The following is a 15,481-nucleotide window of genomic DNA, read 5'->3' as shown; positions in this document are numbered from 1 at the left end:
AGGAAAGGGTTCCTTTCTCTTCTAAAATGATTAAGTCTCAAGTGTCTCCCTTTAGTTTAGTAGACACAAAAACTCTAGTTTCAGTCTAAATTTTAAAGAAAAAAAGTAGTTCCATATTCCAAACATATTCCAAAGCTTTTAAAATCTCAGCTCTCACAGCTGTACAATAATTATTATTTCAAGCTATTCTTCTGAAGCATTTATCAGGATCTAAAAATAAGTATCACCTTATATGTGCTGCTGGTTCCCTCCCGAGGACCAGAGAGCCCCACCCCCACCCCCGGGCCCCGCCAGCCCCGGACGAAGAGACCAGAGAGCCCTGGGCTGGCCCTTCTCCCCTCTCGTTCTTCCTGTGGATGGGACTGGCTTCCAGCAGAGAGGGCGGCTGGGGCAGGACCCCAGACCTTACTCCACTTGATGACTGGATTGGGGAAACACATGTTTTATTTTAGTACATCAATGCCCTAATTTTCTCCCTAAAAATACAATGCATGTGTGTGCATCTGAATAAAGTCTTCCTCAGTACACTAGCACAAGGTATTACCGAAAGATCTTTGTAAAAAATGTATAAAAATAAAAACCGTTAAAATCAGTTTCCAGCCCTGGCTGGTGTAGCTCAGTGGATTGAGCATGAGCCTGTGAACCACACGATTGTGGTTCGATTCCCAGTCGGGGTACATGCCTGGGTTGCAGGCCAGTTCCCAGTGGGGGACACATGAGAGGCAACCATACATTGATATTTCTCCCCCTCTCTCCTTCCCTTCCCCTCTAAAGATAAATCAATAAAATCTTTTTAAAAATATCAGTTTCCAGATTCAGAAAAATTTTGCTATACCACACTTCTCAAATTGAAAGCTTTGAGAATATGTACTTGAGTTTGGGGGCTTTGCACTGGGAATCAAGAATAGTATTTTCCCTTAATATTTTGACATATTTAATAAGTTAATAATTCAGACAAAACAACATTCTCAGTATCTTCAGAAATATCTTTCCTATAGCCCCAGGTAGGTGTGAATAACTAATCACAGTCTCATTTAAAGTATCACGTACACATTAAGTACTGAACTTCAGTTTTCCTTTGAGCATGTAGTACTTACTCAAGGAGGAGCCATGCAGACGGGCACAGTTGGGACAGTGATACAGGTCAATGTCGACAGCATGATGTTCTTCCACTCCAACGCAGCTAAGGTAAAGAAAAATACAGCCAATGTGAAAACAAATTTAAAATCTTTACTTAACTATGTTAGATTGCTTGGCATTTACCTGAGAAATCACACCAATTTCACCAACGTTTTGTCGAGCACAGAAAGCACACAAGGATAAATTTTACTCTCTTCCCCACACACTTGCGAAACCGCTGTGGAGCAGAACACACCCGACACACAGGGAGCGAGTCGCTGTCAGACGGGGCAGAGACGCACTAGTAAGACCGATGCACCTACAAGCCAGAAGAACCTCAACCAGTATGTAAATGCCACCTGTCATGAAGTTAATGTTTGTGTCCCCCCAAAATGCACAAGCTGCAGCTGCAAACTGCCAGTGTGGCTGCATTTTTCAGAGATTAAAACCTCTAAGGAAGTAATCAAGGTTAAGCGGAGAGCGGGACGTCTGATCCCATAGGATTGGTGTCCTCATAAGATGTAAGACAGACACCAAAGAGCTGGTGCGCGCACGCTCGCGCTCTCGCTCTCCGCCCCCCCCCCCCCACTGCATGCACACGAAGAGGAAAGGCCACATGGGCACACAGCAAGAAAGGGGCTGTCCACAAGCCGGGAAGAGATCCCTCCCCAGAAGTCAACACTGATGGACTTTGGTCTGGAACATCCTGACTCCAGAACTGTGAGAAATTTCAGTTGTTTAGGTGTCCTAGTCTTAATGTATTTTGTTATGGCGGCCCGAAAGAATATGACACAAACAACTTCAAAGTGTGGCTGGAGGTATTTACTATACTTCACAGTACAGTAAAGTCGTCAGCTAGAGGTGGGCAGTGCATATGCGTCACATCACTGCATCCTAACGGTTCCGCTTTAGGTCGCGGAGCCCTCATTAATCGGTTCAGTTAGCTTGAGGTACTGTATTCGGAATATTCCATCCCGTGGAGTACATGGCAGTGGCGCTTAAATACAAATAAAGCTCAAGCGAGCCAACTAGGGACTGAAAAAACTATCGGTGACATCTTAAAAACAGGAGTAATTTATTTTAAAAAGACCCTAGTAGTTTTGCTACAACCCAGGTAATTTACTGGGGTAAAATTTGATAAGTGTTCGTACTTGCAAGAAGTTACAAAACAAAAACTCAACTAAAACTTGCACTTGAAAAAGAAACAAAGCAGAACTAACGCAGAATTGAGGAAGTCTTTACGGACCACCCAAACAGAGTCCCCTGCAGTTAACCCACACTAACAGACCCACCAAAAAGCGTACTTCTTGCAGAAGGGAAATGGCCACAGAGAGGTCTGGGATGCAAGAAAAAAGGGAAAGAAAAAGCTAAGAAAAGTCATACATATGTGAGTAAACGTACATGAATACTAACGACATGAACAAAATAATGTCACGTGAGGCCACATGTAAAGGTCTGAAACACATGGCAACATTTGAGTCAGAAGAGGACAACAGGGTCACAGGGTCCTAAGACACTTGTACTGGCAGGAGAGAGAAGGTTGATTAACATCAGATTTCAATAAATAAGTTGAGGGTGCCCATTACAATTTCCTGGGAGACCACTAAAAGAACAGAAACAGAGAGTGTAACTACTAAACTAGTAGCAGAAAAAATGGAAAAAGGGTAATTCAAAATAAAGGGAAAAACAGACAAAAAACTTCTACCTCCAAAACAAAACGGAGGTAGAATTTTTAAAAGATTTTATTTATGTATTTTTAGAGAGAGCAAAAGGGAGTGAGAGAGAGAGAAATATCTATGTGCAAGAGAAACATCAGTCAGTTGCCCCTCGCACACCCAGAACTGGGGACCAGACCCACAACCCGGGCATCTGCTATGACAGAATTGAACCTGCAACCTTTCGGTCTGTAGGGTGACACTCAACCCATTGAGCCACACTACTCGGGGCAGGTAGAAATTTTAAAATATCATTAATTACATTATATGCAAATGGACTGGAAGCTCTAGTTAAAAGACTTTATCCAGACTTCCGCCAAGATGGAGGCATAGGTGGAAACACTGTGCCTTCTACCACAACCAAATTTGAATACAACAAAGGTTTGGAGAACAAAGACACAGCCAAAGAACAGAAAATTGAATAATACAGAAGTCCGACAACAACGAACCGTTCAACCGGGAAGGTAAGAGGGGCGGAGCCAGCAGCAGAGAAGGGTCGGGCGGGAAAGATCCCCCGACCTAGGCGCGCAGGCAGCCTGGACCCAGTCAGGGTGTGGGGCAGACTGACCGTGGTCGCACATTCGCACACAGTGAGATGGACAACGCAGGCCCCAGGGAGCGAGGGCTGACAGCAGTGGCACACTCGAGTGCAGTGGGACGAAACGCTCGGGCCGGTGACAGGGGCAACTGCAGACCTGTGGGGGCTGCAGCGGGAGGCGGCAGACAGGACGCCATTGCTCCTCGTTGACCCCGCCCCCACATATAACGTCACAACCCAGCGACTTAGTTGCCCTGCTCTAGTGAACAACTTAGGGCTCCGATCCTGCTACAAAACAGGAACGAACAGCCCGAAAGATGGCGCAAGAACTCAAAGTCCCAGAGCAGATAACTCTCAGTGACCGAGAAATTGCCAGCCTCTCAGAAGCACAATTCAAAACACTGTTTATCAGGATGCTAACAGAACTGGTTGATTATAGTCACAAATTAGAGGAACATATGAAGGCTAAACTAATTGAAATGAAGGGAGATTTCCAGGAAACCAATAGCGATGGAAAGGAAACTGGGACTCAAATCAATGGAATGGACCAGAAGGAAGAACGAAACATCCAACCAGAAAAGAATGAAGAAATGGGAATTCAAAAAAATGAGGAGAGGCTTAGGAACCTCCAGGACATCTTTAAACGTTCCAACATCCGGATTATAGGGGTACCAGAAGGGGGAAAGAAACAGCCACGAGTGGAAAACGTATTTGAACAAATAATAAAGGAGAACTTCCCCAGTCTGGCAAAGGAAATAGACTTCCAGGAAATCCAGGAAGCTCAGAGAGTCCCAAAGAAGTTGGACCCAAGAAGGAACACACCAAGGCACATCATAATTACATTAGCCAAGACCAAAATGAAGGAGAGAATCCTAGAAGCAGCAAGGGATAAGGGGACAGTCACCTACAAAGGAGTACCCATCAGACTGTCAGCGGATTTCTCAAAAGAGACCTTACAGGCAAGAAGGGGCTGGAAAGAAGTATTCCAAGTCATGAAATCCAAAGACCTACAGCCAAGATTGCTTTATCCAGCAAAACTTTCATTTAGAATGGAAGGACAGATAAAGTGCTTCTCAGATAAGGTCAAGTTCAAGGAGTTCATCATCACCAAGCCCTTATTATATGAAATGCTAAAGGGACTTATATAAGAAAAAGATGATGAAAAATATTAACAGTGAAAGGACAGCAAACACACAGTTATCAACAACCACACCTAAAACAAAAGCAAACCAAGAGGACAGCTAGATCAGGAGCAGAACCATAGAAATGAAGAACACATGGAGGGTTAGCAACAGGGGAGTGGGAGGAGAAGGGGGGAGAAGGCACAGAAAATAGCATAGATGGTAGGTAGAAAATAGATAGGGGGGAGGGCAAGAATAGTGGGGGAAATATAGAATCTAAAGAACTTGAGACACATGGTTATAAACTAAGGGGGGGAGAATGGTGGGGGAGGGAGTGTGCGGGTGGAGGGGAATGAAGGGGGGGAATAGAACAACTGTAATGGTATAATCAATAAAATATATTTTTAAAAAAAGACTTTATCCAGTTGACTTAATATAATTTACCAGTTATAGGAGAGATGCATAGAACAGGGACACAAAATGATTAAAAGCAAAAGGACAGGCAAATACATACCATGAAAGTTGTAATCAAAAGAAAGCACAGCTATATTAATATTAAGCCACATAGAATCCAAAGCAAAACATGTAATGAAATAAATGTGTTCCCTGATAACGGTAAAAATTTCAGTTCATCAGGAGGTTGTAATAGGAACACCTGTACTGGGAGATTTGACAGCTTTCTTGGTATCCGATAGAACAAAGAGGCAAAACTAAAATCAATGAAATACACAGATTTCAACCACAGGATTAAAAAACACGACTTATGTTGAGAGAATTGGACTGACAGATGCAAAAAGGTGAAACTAGACCACCAACTTACACCACACACAAGAATAAACTCAAAATGGCCCTGGCTGGTGTAGCTCAGTGGATTGAGCATGGGCTGTGAACCAAAAGGTTGTGGTTCAATTCCCAGTCAGAGTACAGGCCTGGGTTGTGGGGCAGGTCCCCAGTGCGGGGTGCACGAGAGGCAACCACACACTGATGTTTCTCTTCCTCTCTTTCTCCCTCCCTTCTCCTCTCTCTAACAATAAATAAATAAATAAAATACTTTTAAAAAAAGAATAAACTGAAAATGGATTAAAGACTTAAATATAAGTCATGAAGCTATAAAAATCCTAGAAGAAAACATAGGCAGTAAAATTTCAGACATTTTTCATAGCAATATTTTTGCCAACATAGTTCTTCGGGCAAAGGAAACAAAGGAAAAAATAAACAAATGTGATTACATCAAAGTAAAAAGCTTTTGCGCAACAAAAGAAACAATCAACAAAATGGAAAGGGAAACTCACTGAATGGGAGAACACATTTGCCAATGAAACATCTGATAAAGAGTTCATTTCCAAAGTGTATAAAGAACTTACACAACTCAACACCAGAAGAACAAACGATCCAATTAAAACATAGGCAAAGGACCTGAATAGACACTTCTCCAAACAGGACAAACAGATGCTCAATGTCATTAGCCGTCAGAGAGATGCAGACTAAAACCACAACAAGATACCACCTCACACCTGTCAGAACGGCCATCATCAATAAATCAACGAACAACAAGTGCTGGCGAGGACGTGGAGAAAAGGAACTCCAGTGCACTGCTGGTGGGATATGGACTCATGCAGCCACTGTGGGAAACAGTACAAGTTTTCCTTACCTGCCTTTTGACCCCGTGATCCGGCTGCTGGGAATATATTAGAAGAAACCCAAAACACTAATTCAAAAGAATCCAAGCACCCCGAAGGTAACTGCAGCCGTATCTACAATAGCCAATGTCTGGAAGCAGCCCAAGTGTCCATCAGTAGATGAGGGGATAGAAAAGCTGTGATACATTTACACCATGGACTACTATACTTGGCTGTAAAAAAGAAGGAAATCTTACCCTTTGGGACAGCATGGACGGACCTGGGGATTACTATGCTGAGTGAAATAAGCCAGCCAGAGAAAGACAAGTACCATCTGATCTCACTTATATATAGAATCTAATGAACAAAATAAACTCACAAACGAAACAGAAACAAAGGCATAAATACATGGGACAGACTGACAGCTGTCAGAGGGGAGGGGAGTTGGGGGGCTTGGGTGAAAGAAGGTAAGAGATCAATCCAAAACAAAAACCCCACATATGCCTACAACACAGACACCAGCATGGTGACAGCCGGAGGGGAAAGGGGGTTAGGCAGGTGGAGGTGGATGAAGGGAAGATACTCGGGGCCTTTGCACTGGGCAACAGGTGCACAATGATGCAGTGTGCAGAGGGTGTTTTGTGAGGCTGTACAGTTGTACACCTGAAGCCTGTATCATTTTGTAAACCAATGTTGCCCCAATAAGTTTAATTTTTTAAAAAATGACCTGATGGGCATTTATAGAATATTATATCCACCATGCATTCAGACCTTCATAACACCAAATACAAAAATTAACTTGAATGGATCATATATCTAAATGTAAGAGGTAAAATTATAAAATTCCTCAAATAAAGCACAGGGGCAAGTTTCCACATTCCTGAATCAAAAAATGGTTTCTCAGATCCTACACCAAAAAGCAGAAAGGACAAAAAAAAAAAGATAAACTGGGCATCACACTACAGTCCCGAAGGCTTCTGTCTCCACAGCTTAGTTTGGTGTGAGATAATCAGCTGAGTTTGGAAAGTGGCAGAAAGGTATAAGAGAAGAATGGACAAAACGGTTGATGTGAAGAAAGGAAAGACCAAGAAACACAATAATGCCACTGGGCAGAGCGGGGAGTCCCCCTGAGATCGGTGACAATGAAATCCCAGGGAAACCATCTCTGCACAGCCAGGTGACTGCTTTGTTTTCCAGCGATGGTCAACCATGTGGCGCAGACCCAGAGGAGACTGGGTCCGTCCACGGCAAAAGACTGGGAAGGGAGTTGAGGATATTTTACAAGGGAGTTAATATAACGACCAACGGTAAAATCTAAGCTGGACAAAAGGGCATGGAGACTGCAGAGGGAGTGAGAAGATGGCTAGATGGTCTGAGGGATCTCTACGTGTCCCTAGCACTGACTCAGTGGGAGCCTGGGGCATGCAGTCAGTAACGTGGAGATCATGCTCAAAGGCGAATGTTCAGAATTGAAAATTTCAGAGGCGGTGGAGTCTGAAACTGGGATGAACACAAAGTCAGTAATGGCAGATGGCTACGGTGCAGCAAAGGAAAAACCCACTGGAGGTAAGTGAGAAGATGTGTGAGAGGCATCACTACGATCGGTGACCCAGAGTTAAACCGAACTGTCCTGGAAAGTGAGGTTCACTCGTTGTCAACAGGTGCTGCACTTGGACCAGAACTGCCACTCAAGGCCACAGAGGCCAACGTGACACTTCTTCTAGACACCACGGTCTGTCTTGTCCTACGTCAACTATGACCACGGTCCTCATCCTTTAAAAGGGATGGCTACACCGAGAGAACTGAGTGAGAAAGTAGTGTTAGATGCGTCCCGGAAAACCTCAAGCAGCATCTATCATAGACTCGTCCATGCAGATCTAAGATATGTCACTAAGGGTGAGGTATGGAAGGAAGAGAAGATCCGGACATCCAAATCCACCAAAGACACTTTGGGGAAAACTTAGCTAAGAATCCTCAAGAAAGATCTATGGATATCCCCCTCCAGCTTCGAACCTCTTCACCCCAGCCTCGCCCCGTGGGCTCTGTACCTCCTTCTGCCCAGTGCAAGTCAACGGCAAAACACGTCCAGCTCACACTCCTTAAAGATGTCAGAAGTTAACAGTGAAGTGGGTGAGTTTAGTAAAAACAGTAAAATTGATAAGTTAGTAATTCTGAAAAAAAGTCCTTTAAATTAACCACTAAAGTACCATTTTAAAAGATCAAATTAAACATAAAAATTAAATGTTCCTAAACCAAAAAGATGATTTCAGATCTTTGAAGGGCACTAATACATTTCAATCTCTCTCTCTGAGGGTGGAGTACATTCCCCCACGCCTGACCCCCTCGTAAAATAATTTCAGGATCACTGGGCCTTTGACAGAAGAACAAACCCAGTGGGGCACACAAAATGCAGAATTCTGAAAGCAAACTTTGTAAGAATCATTTTCAATCTTTCTTTAGTCTCTCCCACTCCATTTATTTCTCTTGTGAAACTCTCCTTCATAAACAAGTTGTCCCACTTTTTCCTAACAGCAAAATGTTTAGTGTTTGTCAGAACACTGTGTATGGGGGGGTGCTCCCCATAGGGGTGCCGATCGGACCTCTGCTGAACAGCTTCCATCAACTGCCTCAATGCCTTTTGGTAAATGGGACGGTGACGACTTGAGCGCTTTCCATTGTCTTTATCTTCTGAAATTGTTGCTTAGCCAGCATGTTCTGACACTTGATGAGAACACAACTGAATTAATGACTAACCAGAATTCCCTAGGATCAGCCAAACACTCTCTTTTCCCCTCAGAGAAGGCTCCCACTTACATTCTCCACTCTTGGCGCTGGCACAGCAGGGCGGCCGAATCCTCCAAGACCTGACTGCCAGTGGGCTGCCCTGGGCAGTCAGTCCTCTCGCCTCAAACGCTCTCCCCATTCTTGGCCGGCAACCCCGCCCAACCCAGGGTCCTCCCCCGCAGCAGCGCTGCAGCAGATTGCCCCATGGAAAAAGTCCCAAAACATTTTACTGACACACATTTCCACTCATTTACGTCTGATATTCAGCTATTTTATATACACTTGTTTTCTGAACTGAGCTCAAGATGTCTCTCTGCACCAGGCACAGGCCCCCTCACCAGGATGACCCCCCGTGACTTCTGTGGGTTGCCTGTGCTGAATATTTGTCTGCTACAGATACGTGGTGGTAAAGTTACAAGCAACTTTTTAAAAAGTCTGTTCAGCGTGAACTATGTAAGAATTGGAAGTAGAAGCTAACGGCAACAGTTGGTAAGAAGGAAAAGATCTTTCAATATATGAATTAGATATTTTAAAACTTTGCCTTCTCACCCAAAGCACCAAGCTACTGGATTTCCTCCTGATGAGAAGACCGTGTCTTTGTGTGACCCCTGAAGCCCTACACTAACATTATCAAGGCAGGGGTTGGGGGGGGCAACCTGCTCGTCATATCTCCTCTCCTATTGCTGAGCTCTGGTGTGAGCCGAGGTCTTGGGACAGGCAGGCAAGGCCTGTCCAGCAGAGTGACATGCCACCAGGTGAAGAGGTGTCAACTGCCTTCCACGGGGTGTGGAGTTTGGGGCATCAGAAAGGCTTGGTTTGGTTTCTAGCTCTGCCCCTGGGGTGGGGGAAGCAAATGTCTTCATCTCCCCGCGCAGGAGTCCCCTAGGATTAACCAGGGCAGGAAATGTAAATATATAAAACACAGGGCTTGGCACAGTAAATATATTAAGCAATAAATGGCAGCCATCAGTATTACTGTGTTTCTATTAGGTACCAGGCACAGCTCGTAGAGCTCTGGGCTCATTATTGGTAAAATAAGAGATCTGAGCCTCAACAGAAACTTGGCTTTAGGATTAACTCAGTATTTTTCTTCAATGATGTTTCTTCAGAGAACACTTAATTAGACATTCCAATGGTCATTCTTTAAGGAGGAAAAAGAGAGAATCTGTTTTTAATTTCTGATTAAGTTTTGATTAAGTCGGTCTGCCCGAGTTAGAATCCTGGCTACTTCACTTAGCGGCTGCGTTACTTTGGGTAACTCACTTTTGCCTGTTCTTTGCCTCAACTGTAAAGACGGAGATAATGACAGTATTTCTCTCAAAGAATTATTAACAAAATTAATCAGTCCACATAAAATGCTCAGAATGAAACTGTAAAACAACAGTTTCACTGGTTGAAAGCCTTGCCGTCCCTACCAGTGCCGGCTCAGGAGGTCGACACCCCCCCTGAGGGTCCCAGGACGACAGCGGGCGTTTTCACGTTGGACGCGCAGTGCTTTGGTCCTGAGGTGTTTGACTGCCGGGCATCAGCTGACGTAAAAGTTTACAATTGTATACATAAAACATTCTCAATGAATCAAGCCAGTGATTTATGGTTACGTCCGTGGTTCAGGAAAAACCCAGCTCCTATTAGTTTCTTGCTGACACATAACTGTTTTCATAAAATCAAGTGTTTTTCTTTATAAGTTGAGTATCACATAGTTCAATTTGTGAAGATGTTATATTTGACACATTAACGTAATTTATTGGCACATTATGTGCTTAACTATATTTAACAAGGGTTTTAAGTAAAGTACAAACTCTGAACCAAATTCCTTTGATTCGTAACAATCTTAGAAAATGAGCTACTTTTCCTGCCTCCAACAGCTGCCTCACAAGCCTCCGCCTGCCCCAGGGCTTCCCGAGCCATCCCCAACCAGCGGACTCTGCACATGGACCCCAGGAAGGGTGACGGAGGGAGACACGACAACGAGGAATTGAACAAGGAACGTGGGAGTGAAATAAGGGAGTGGAAGACCCGACAGGTGTGCTCACCAAACGCGCCCCTGAAAGAGCTGAAAATCCTGCTGACAAGCTTCTAATGAACTTTGTTCCAAGAGGAACATGTGAAATATAGACACAGATATAATTTGCATGCTGATACATTACATTCTTTGCTTCTTGAGCGCAGAAAACATGCTTGTTCTACTTGTCGCTGTCCACCTGACACGGAAGCATTACACACAGTGAGCAATGTAAAGCCCAAACAGATTAAACGGATCTTCATGATTAAGCACATATGAACTATTCTCTCATGAAGGTACGAATATCTATTAGAATGTCCTAAGAAAAGGTGTTTGAAATTTCTGAAATAGGCAAAAAGCTAAACATACGTGCTTTTCACCATCCTGGGTCGTTCTACTGGCCATTCAGCGCTCAGGCTATTACGCTTCTTATTCCTCTTCAGCAACGCACTGGTGCCTGTGCAGCCCCGCACAGGGAGGCCCCCAGGGAAGCTATGATGCCCACGGTGCCAGGGAATGGGCTATTTCATGGAGACAGATTAAACTTCTATTTATAACCAGGGAAACAGCAGAGAAGGACCACCCCAAGTGAATGTGCTGTGAGAATTTAAGAACTCTGAAAATCAGGTTGGAGGAGAAAAAGCTTGCCAAGATGACAAAGGATAAGCAGCAGCAATTTCATAGAGGTTTGCCTGGTAATGTTCTTTATTTAATAAAGGACAGAATTAAAATGTTATGTAATCAGTATGTATATCAGTGTGTCCAATACTGCCTTCAGGTATTTTTGACATAAATTCTACCTAATAACTGTGACAAGGAAGAAGAAACATTACACAAAAATTTGCTGAAGCAACCTATGTCTAGAAACACGTGAAATGCTTGATGAGTCCACTTCCTTGTTGTGAAATGCAGGACCTAAGGAATTAACATTTCAAGAAAACTTTTTCTAAACTTTAAAACTCGGTCTTTCTGTGGCTCCCACACCTGGCTGAGCATCAGAGCTTTTACAAGCGGCTATGAGGCGGCCTCTCAAAAGAATGAGGCAGCTCTGTAGGAAGAGATACAGAGAGATCTCCAAGATATGCTGTTAAGAAACAAAAGCCAGATGCAGAACAATCTCTATCATATGCCCCTCCCCCCGTAACCCACCACCGACACGTTTGTAAACGCGCAGTGCACGTCTGGCACGATATGTAAAAAAATTGGTAAAAAGCAGTAGCCCCGGGAAACAAACCCAAACGGATGCAGACTACGGGAGAGGGAGGATTGCTTTCCCCCACAGACCTTTCTGGGGCAGCTTTTTTACCGTGCATTGCATATTTTTAAAAAGACAAGAAAAACACGTCTTGAATCCCACCTTAGATCTACAGGGAAACGTTAATAGGCAGGGCCCAATAATCTTTAGTTTAACAAGTTCCCCAGATGATTTTTTTTGCAGCCGGCTTGGCAGAGAAGTGGCCTTTGAAGACAGGTTACGCTAAAGCCCCAGCGCAGAGGCTGGCACAGTCCCTCACTCACAGTGATGTCCACGGAAACTCTGCGACTCTAACTAGACTTCAAGTTCTTTAAAGGCAACAGTGATACCCACTAACTCAGAATTTCCTACCCCCAGATCTACCTAAAGCTGATTACAGAGAAGGGCTCACAAAGCAGTCACTGACCGACACAAAGCAGGGGTTCTAACCACCGCAGGGAGACCGTACTTTGGGCTACCATCCAGGAGCTTGTTCAAATGTGAACTTTGCAAATAAAATGGGGCAGAAAATGAATGTGAGGGTAAATAACTGATAATCGTTTGAAAACACTATTCTGAAATGTCCATACATTTGCCAGTTGGGTTCAGCCACGGGTATAATCCTGCTGTAAATAAAGGGTCGCCCTGTTCACTGCAGACTTACATATCATGCCCATGTCCTATTTTCCTTCCAGGTGGCTCCTAAGTGTCCCTATCACAACTGGATTTTCCAACTAAGGTATCTATTAAAAGAACACACAGATTAAATCGATTATCAACAGAAATAACTACATTTTTAAAAGATGAACCAGACTTGTTTCAACCCAGTTGACAATTTTACTTCCCATCATGAGTATGGGAAGGAAAGCTGTATTTTCTAGGGTCTAAGACACCTACAGAAAATTTAATATATTCAGGGCACATTCATACCTTGGGGATAAAAGATAAAAGCAAATCACAATGTTTATATTGAGGACACTGAGCGGTGAGCCAGCTACAAAGGACAGGAGGCAAGTCCAGCTGATCTCGTTCCCTAATAACCTTTCTCTGCTGGAAACGGTCTTCAGTGCTGGGACCTCGGGGGAGAGACCGCACTGCCCCCACGCCAGGAGGAAGTGTTCACGCTAGAAAACTCTCTGTTGGCGAAGAATCGAACGCAGCATTCTAAGGGGGGGCCACTTAACCTCCAGAATCCCTACTCTTTGTTTCTTTGCTGCACTTTCACTTTTATTGGTCACTTCCCTCTTTCAATGACCTAGTTTTGCTCAGCTGTCGTGTGGGTCCATCCCTGGGAGGCGAGGAAGTGACTTCCTGTTGCCGTGTGAACTGGCAAGCAGACGTGCACCTGTTACTCACACACTGCTGTGCTGATCTGCACGCCACAGAGCCAGCAGCCAACGCTGCACTTTTTGAAGTTAAAATATCACGGTGACTAAAATCTGAATCATGTTATTGGGGGGACAGTGTTATTTAACGAAACCTTGTAATATGGTGACATAGTAAGTAACATACATTTGATCTTCATCCCTAGTTTCTGGCAAAAGAGTGCCTGAAACCCTTGCACATAACCACCTAAGTGACGGTGAAAGGCACATCTCTGTTATTCACAACCGGCCCCTTTCAACCACACCGGGGTGTATGCTAATGCGGTGACTCTGAGTGGCTCCTAGATGGCTTCAGGGCGGGGCTGGTTGCCAGAGGAGCCCACCGGTGAGACAGGGTTAGGACTTTCAGCCCCAGCCCCCTAACCACTGAGGTGGGGGGTGGGGCTGGGGATTGAGTTAATCATCAATAACCAATGATTTGATCCATCATGCCTAGCAATAAAACCTCCATCAAAACATTAAATGAAGGGGTTCAGAGCGCTTTGCAGTTGGTAACGCATCCTCCTGGCAAGAGGGTGGCACATCCCAACCTCCAAAGCGACAGAAGCCCCTACGTGTGGGACCCTTCTGAACCTCGGTTTTGTGCCTCCCTCTAACGTGTATAATATCCTCTACAATAAACTGGTAACAGTAAGCAAAGTGCTTTCTTGGGCTCTGTGAGCCATTATAGCAAGTTATCAGACTACAGGGGCAATCACAGGGACCCCAATTTGTGGCCAAGGCAGACGAAGGAGCTTTCCTGAAACTGTCTCACAGGAGCTAAGGTTATTCCCAGAGTCCACGGTCCAGTAGGACTGGGAGGTGCTGGTCTGAGATCGAATGACTTCATTTTCCAGCTGGACTCCCCCAAGAGCTCAACAAGGTGACGTGCACTTTGCATATTCAAGCTGGGGGTGCAGCACAGGTGACAGATACAGCCGACCTCAGCTCCTTCTCCTTCCCTTGTCATGAAACACCATGGGGAGCGGTCCACCTTGGAAACATGTTTCAGAAGTTAATTTTCCAAGTCACCAGCTGTGAAAAGTTGATTGCAAATTTAACGTTTTTATAATTACAATTGTTACAAATTAAATTTACAAAATCAAAAAATGTTTTACAATTTTACATTTGATACAAGCTACCAGTAAGTCACGAGTACAGTAAAACCATTCCCTTAACACCACAGGACACCAAATCAGTGACAGCGTTACCAAGCATTTCTCACACACAGTATTGGGACACACAGGAGTAAAAAAAGCCAATAACCGATTAACATGCCCAAACTTTTTAAACTGTCTTTTTAACCTCAAGGGAAACCTATAAACAATGTTTGTCTCGGATTTCCCTTATGACGATATACTTAACTGTCTAGGTTCGAATCTAAAGACTGAGTACTCTTCCACTAAAGAGCTGACACCTTGTCAAAATACACAATCTCCAAAAGAAGCAAGACACAGCCCATCTGTATACCAACCATCTGGTTATTGCCGCCTGGGTGAAATCCTCTACAAGCCGGGACTACCCTCACTCCCCGGCAAAGCTTCTGTCCCCGGGGAAGAATTCAAAGCCGCGGTCCAGCATCGGGAACACTCTGACTTCAAAGACGCTAACCTTGCCTGCCTGACCCACATGAGTAGTAACTGCAAAATCCCTGTGCACGGCTTGCCTTCATCCCTGGCTGGGCCCACCCTACTGTCACCAACATATCAGGATGACAGAGTGGACAATTCAGGAAGACATGTTGTCTGATTCCCCACTGAAACCTTAAGTTTTTCTCCAGTTGAGAAAACACAGAAGATTAGAAACAGCAGTGGGGGCTGCCCAAGCAGATCTGAGGCAGCCAGAAAGTACGGCGAGGAAAAAGACGAAGCGCTGTCAGTAAACCCCCACTGGTCTGGGGCGACTTCATGCACAAACGGTCCACCACACGGCAACAACCATGCTGCGCAGACAGCTACCCTGCGTAGCACTTCCCCGTCCAAGTT

General features: G+C 44.5%; 1 protein-coding gene across 1 annotated transcript in view; it reads right to left on the bottom strand.

Annotated features, from left to right (window-relative positions):
• The window catches only part of KDM7A (lysine demethylase 7A), a 72,712-nt gene that overhangs the window by 41,885 nt on the left and 15,346 nt on the right, over nt 1–15,481 (bottom strand). Inside the window, exon 2 of the mRNA XM_037049075.1 lies at nt 1,098–1,183. Within this exon, the coding sequence (XP_036904970.1) occupies nt 1,098–1,183 (86 nt within the window). The remainder of the gene's footprint in view (nt 1–1,097; nt 1,184–15,481) is intronic.

The sequence above is a fragment of the Sturnira hondurensis genome, unplaced genomic scaffold (assembly GCF_014824575.4).
Source record: "Sturnira hondurensis isolate 20B ecotype Veracruz unplaced genomic scaffold, ASM1482457v3 Scaffold0006437, whole genome shotgun sequence".
NCBI lineage: Eukaryota > Metazoa > Chordata > Mammalia > Chiroptera > Phyllostomidae > Sturnira > Sturnira hondurensis.
This window is presented reverse-complemented; position numbering and strand designations above follow the sequence as displayed.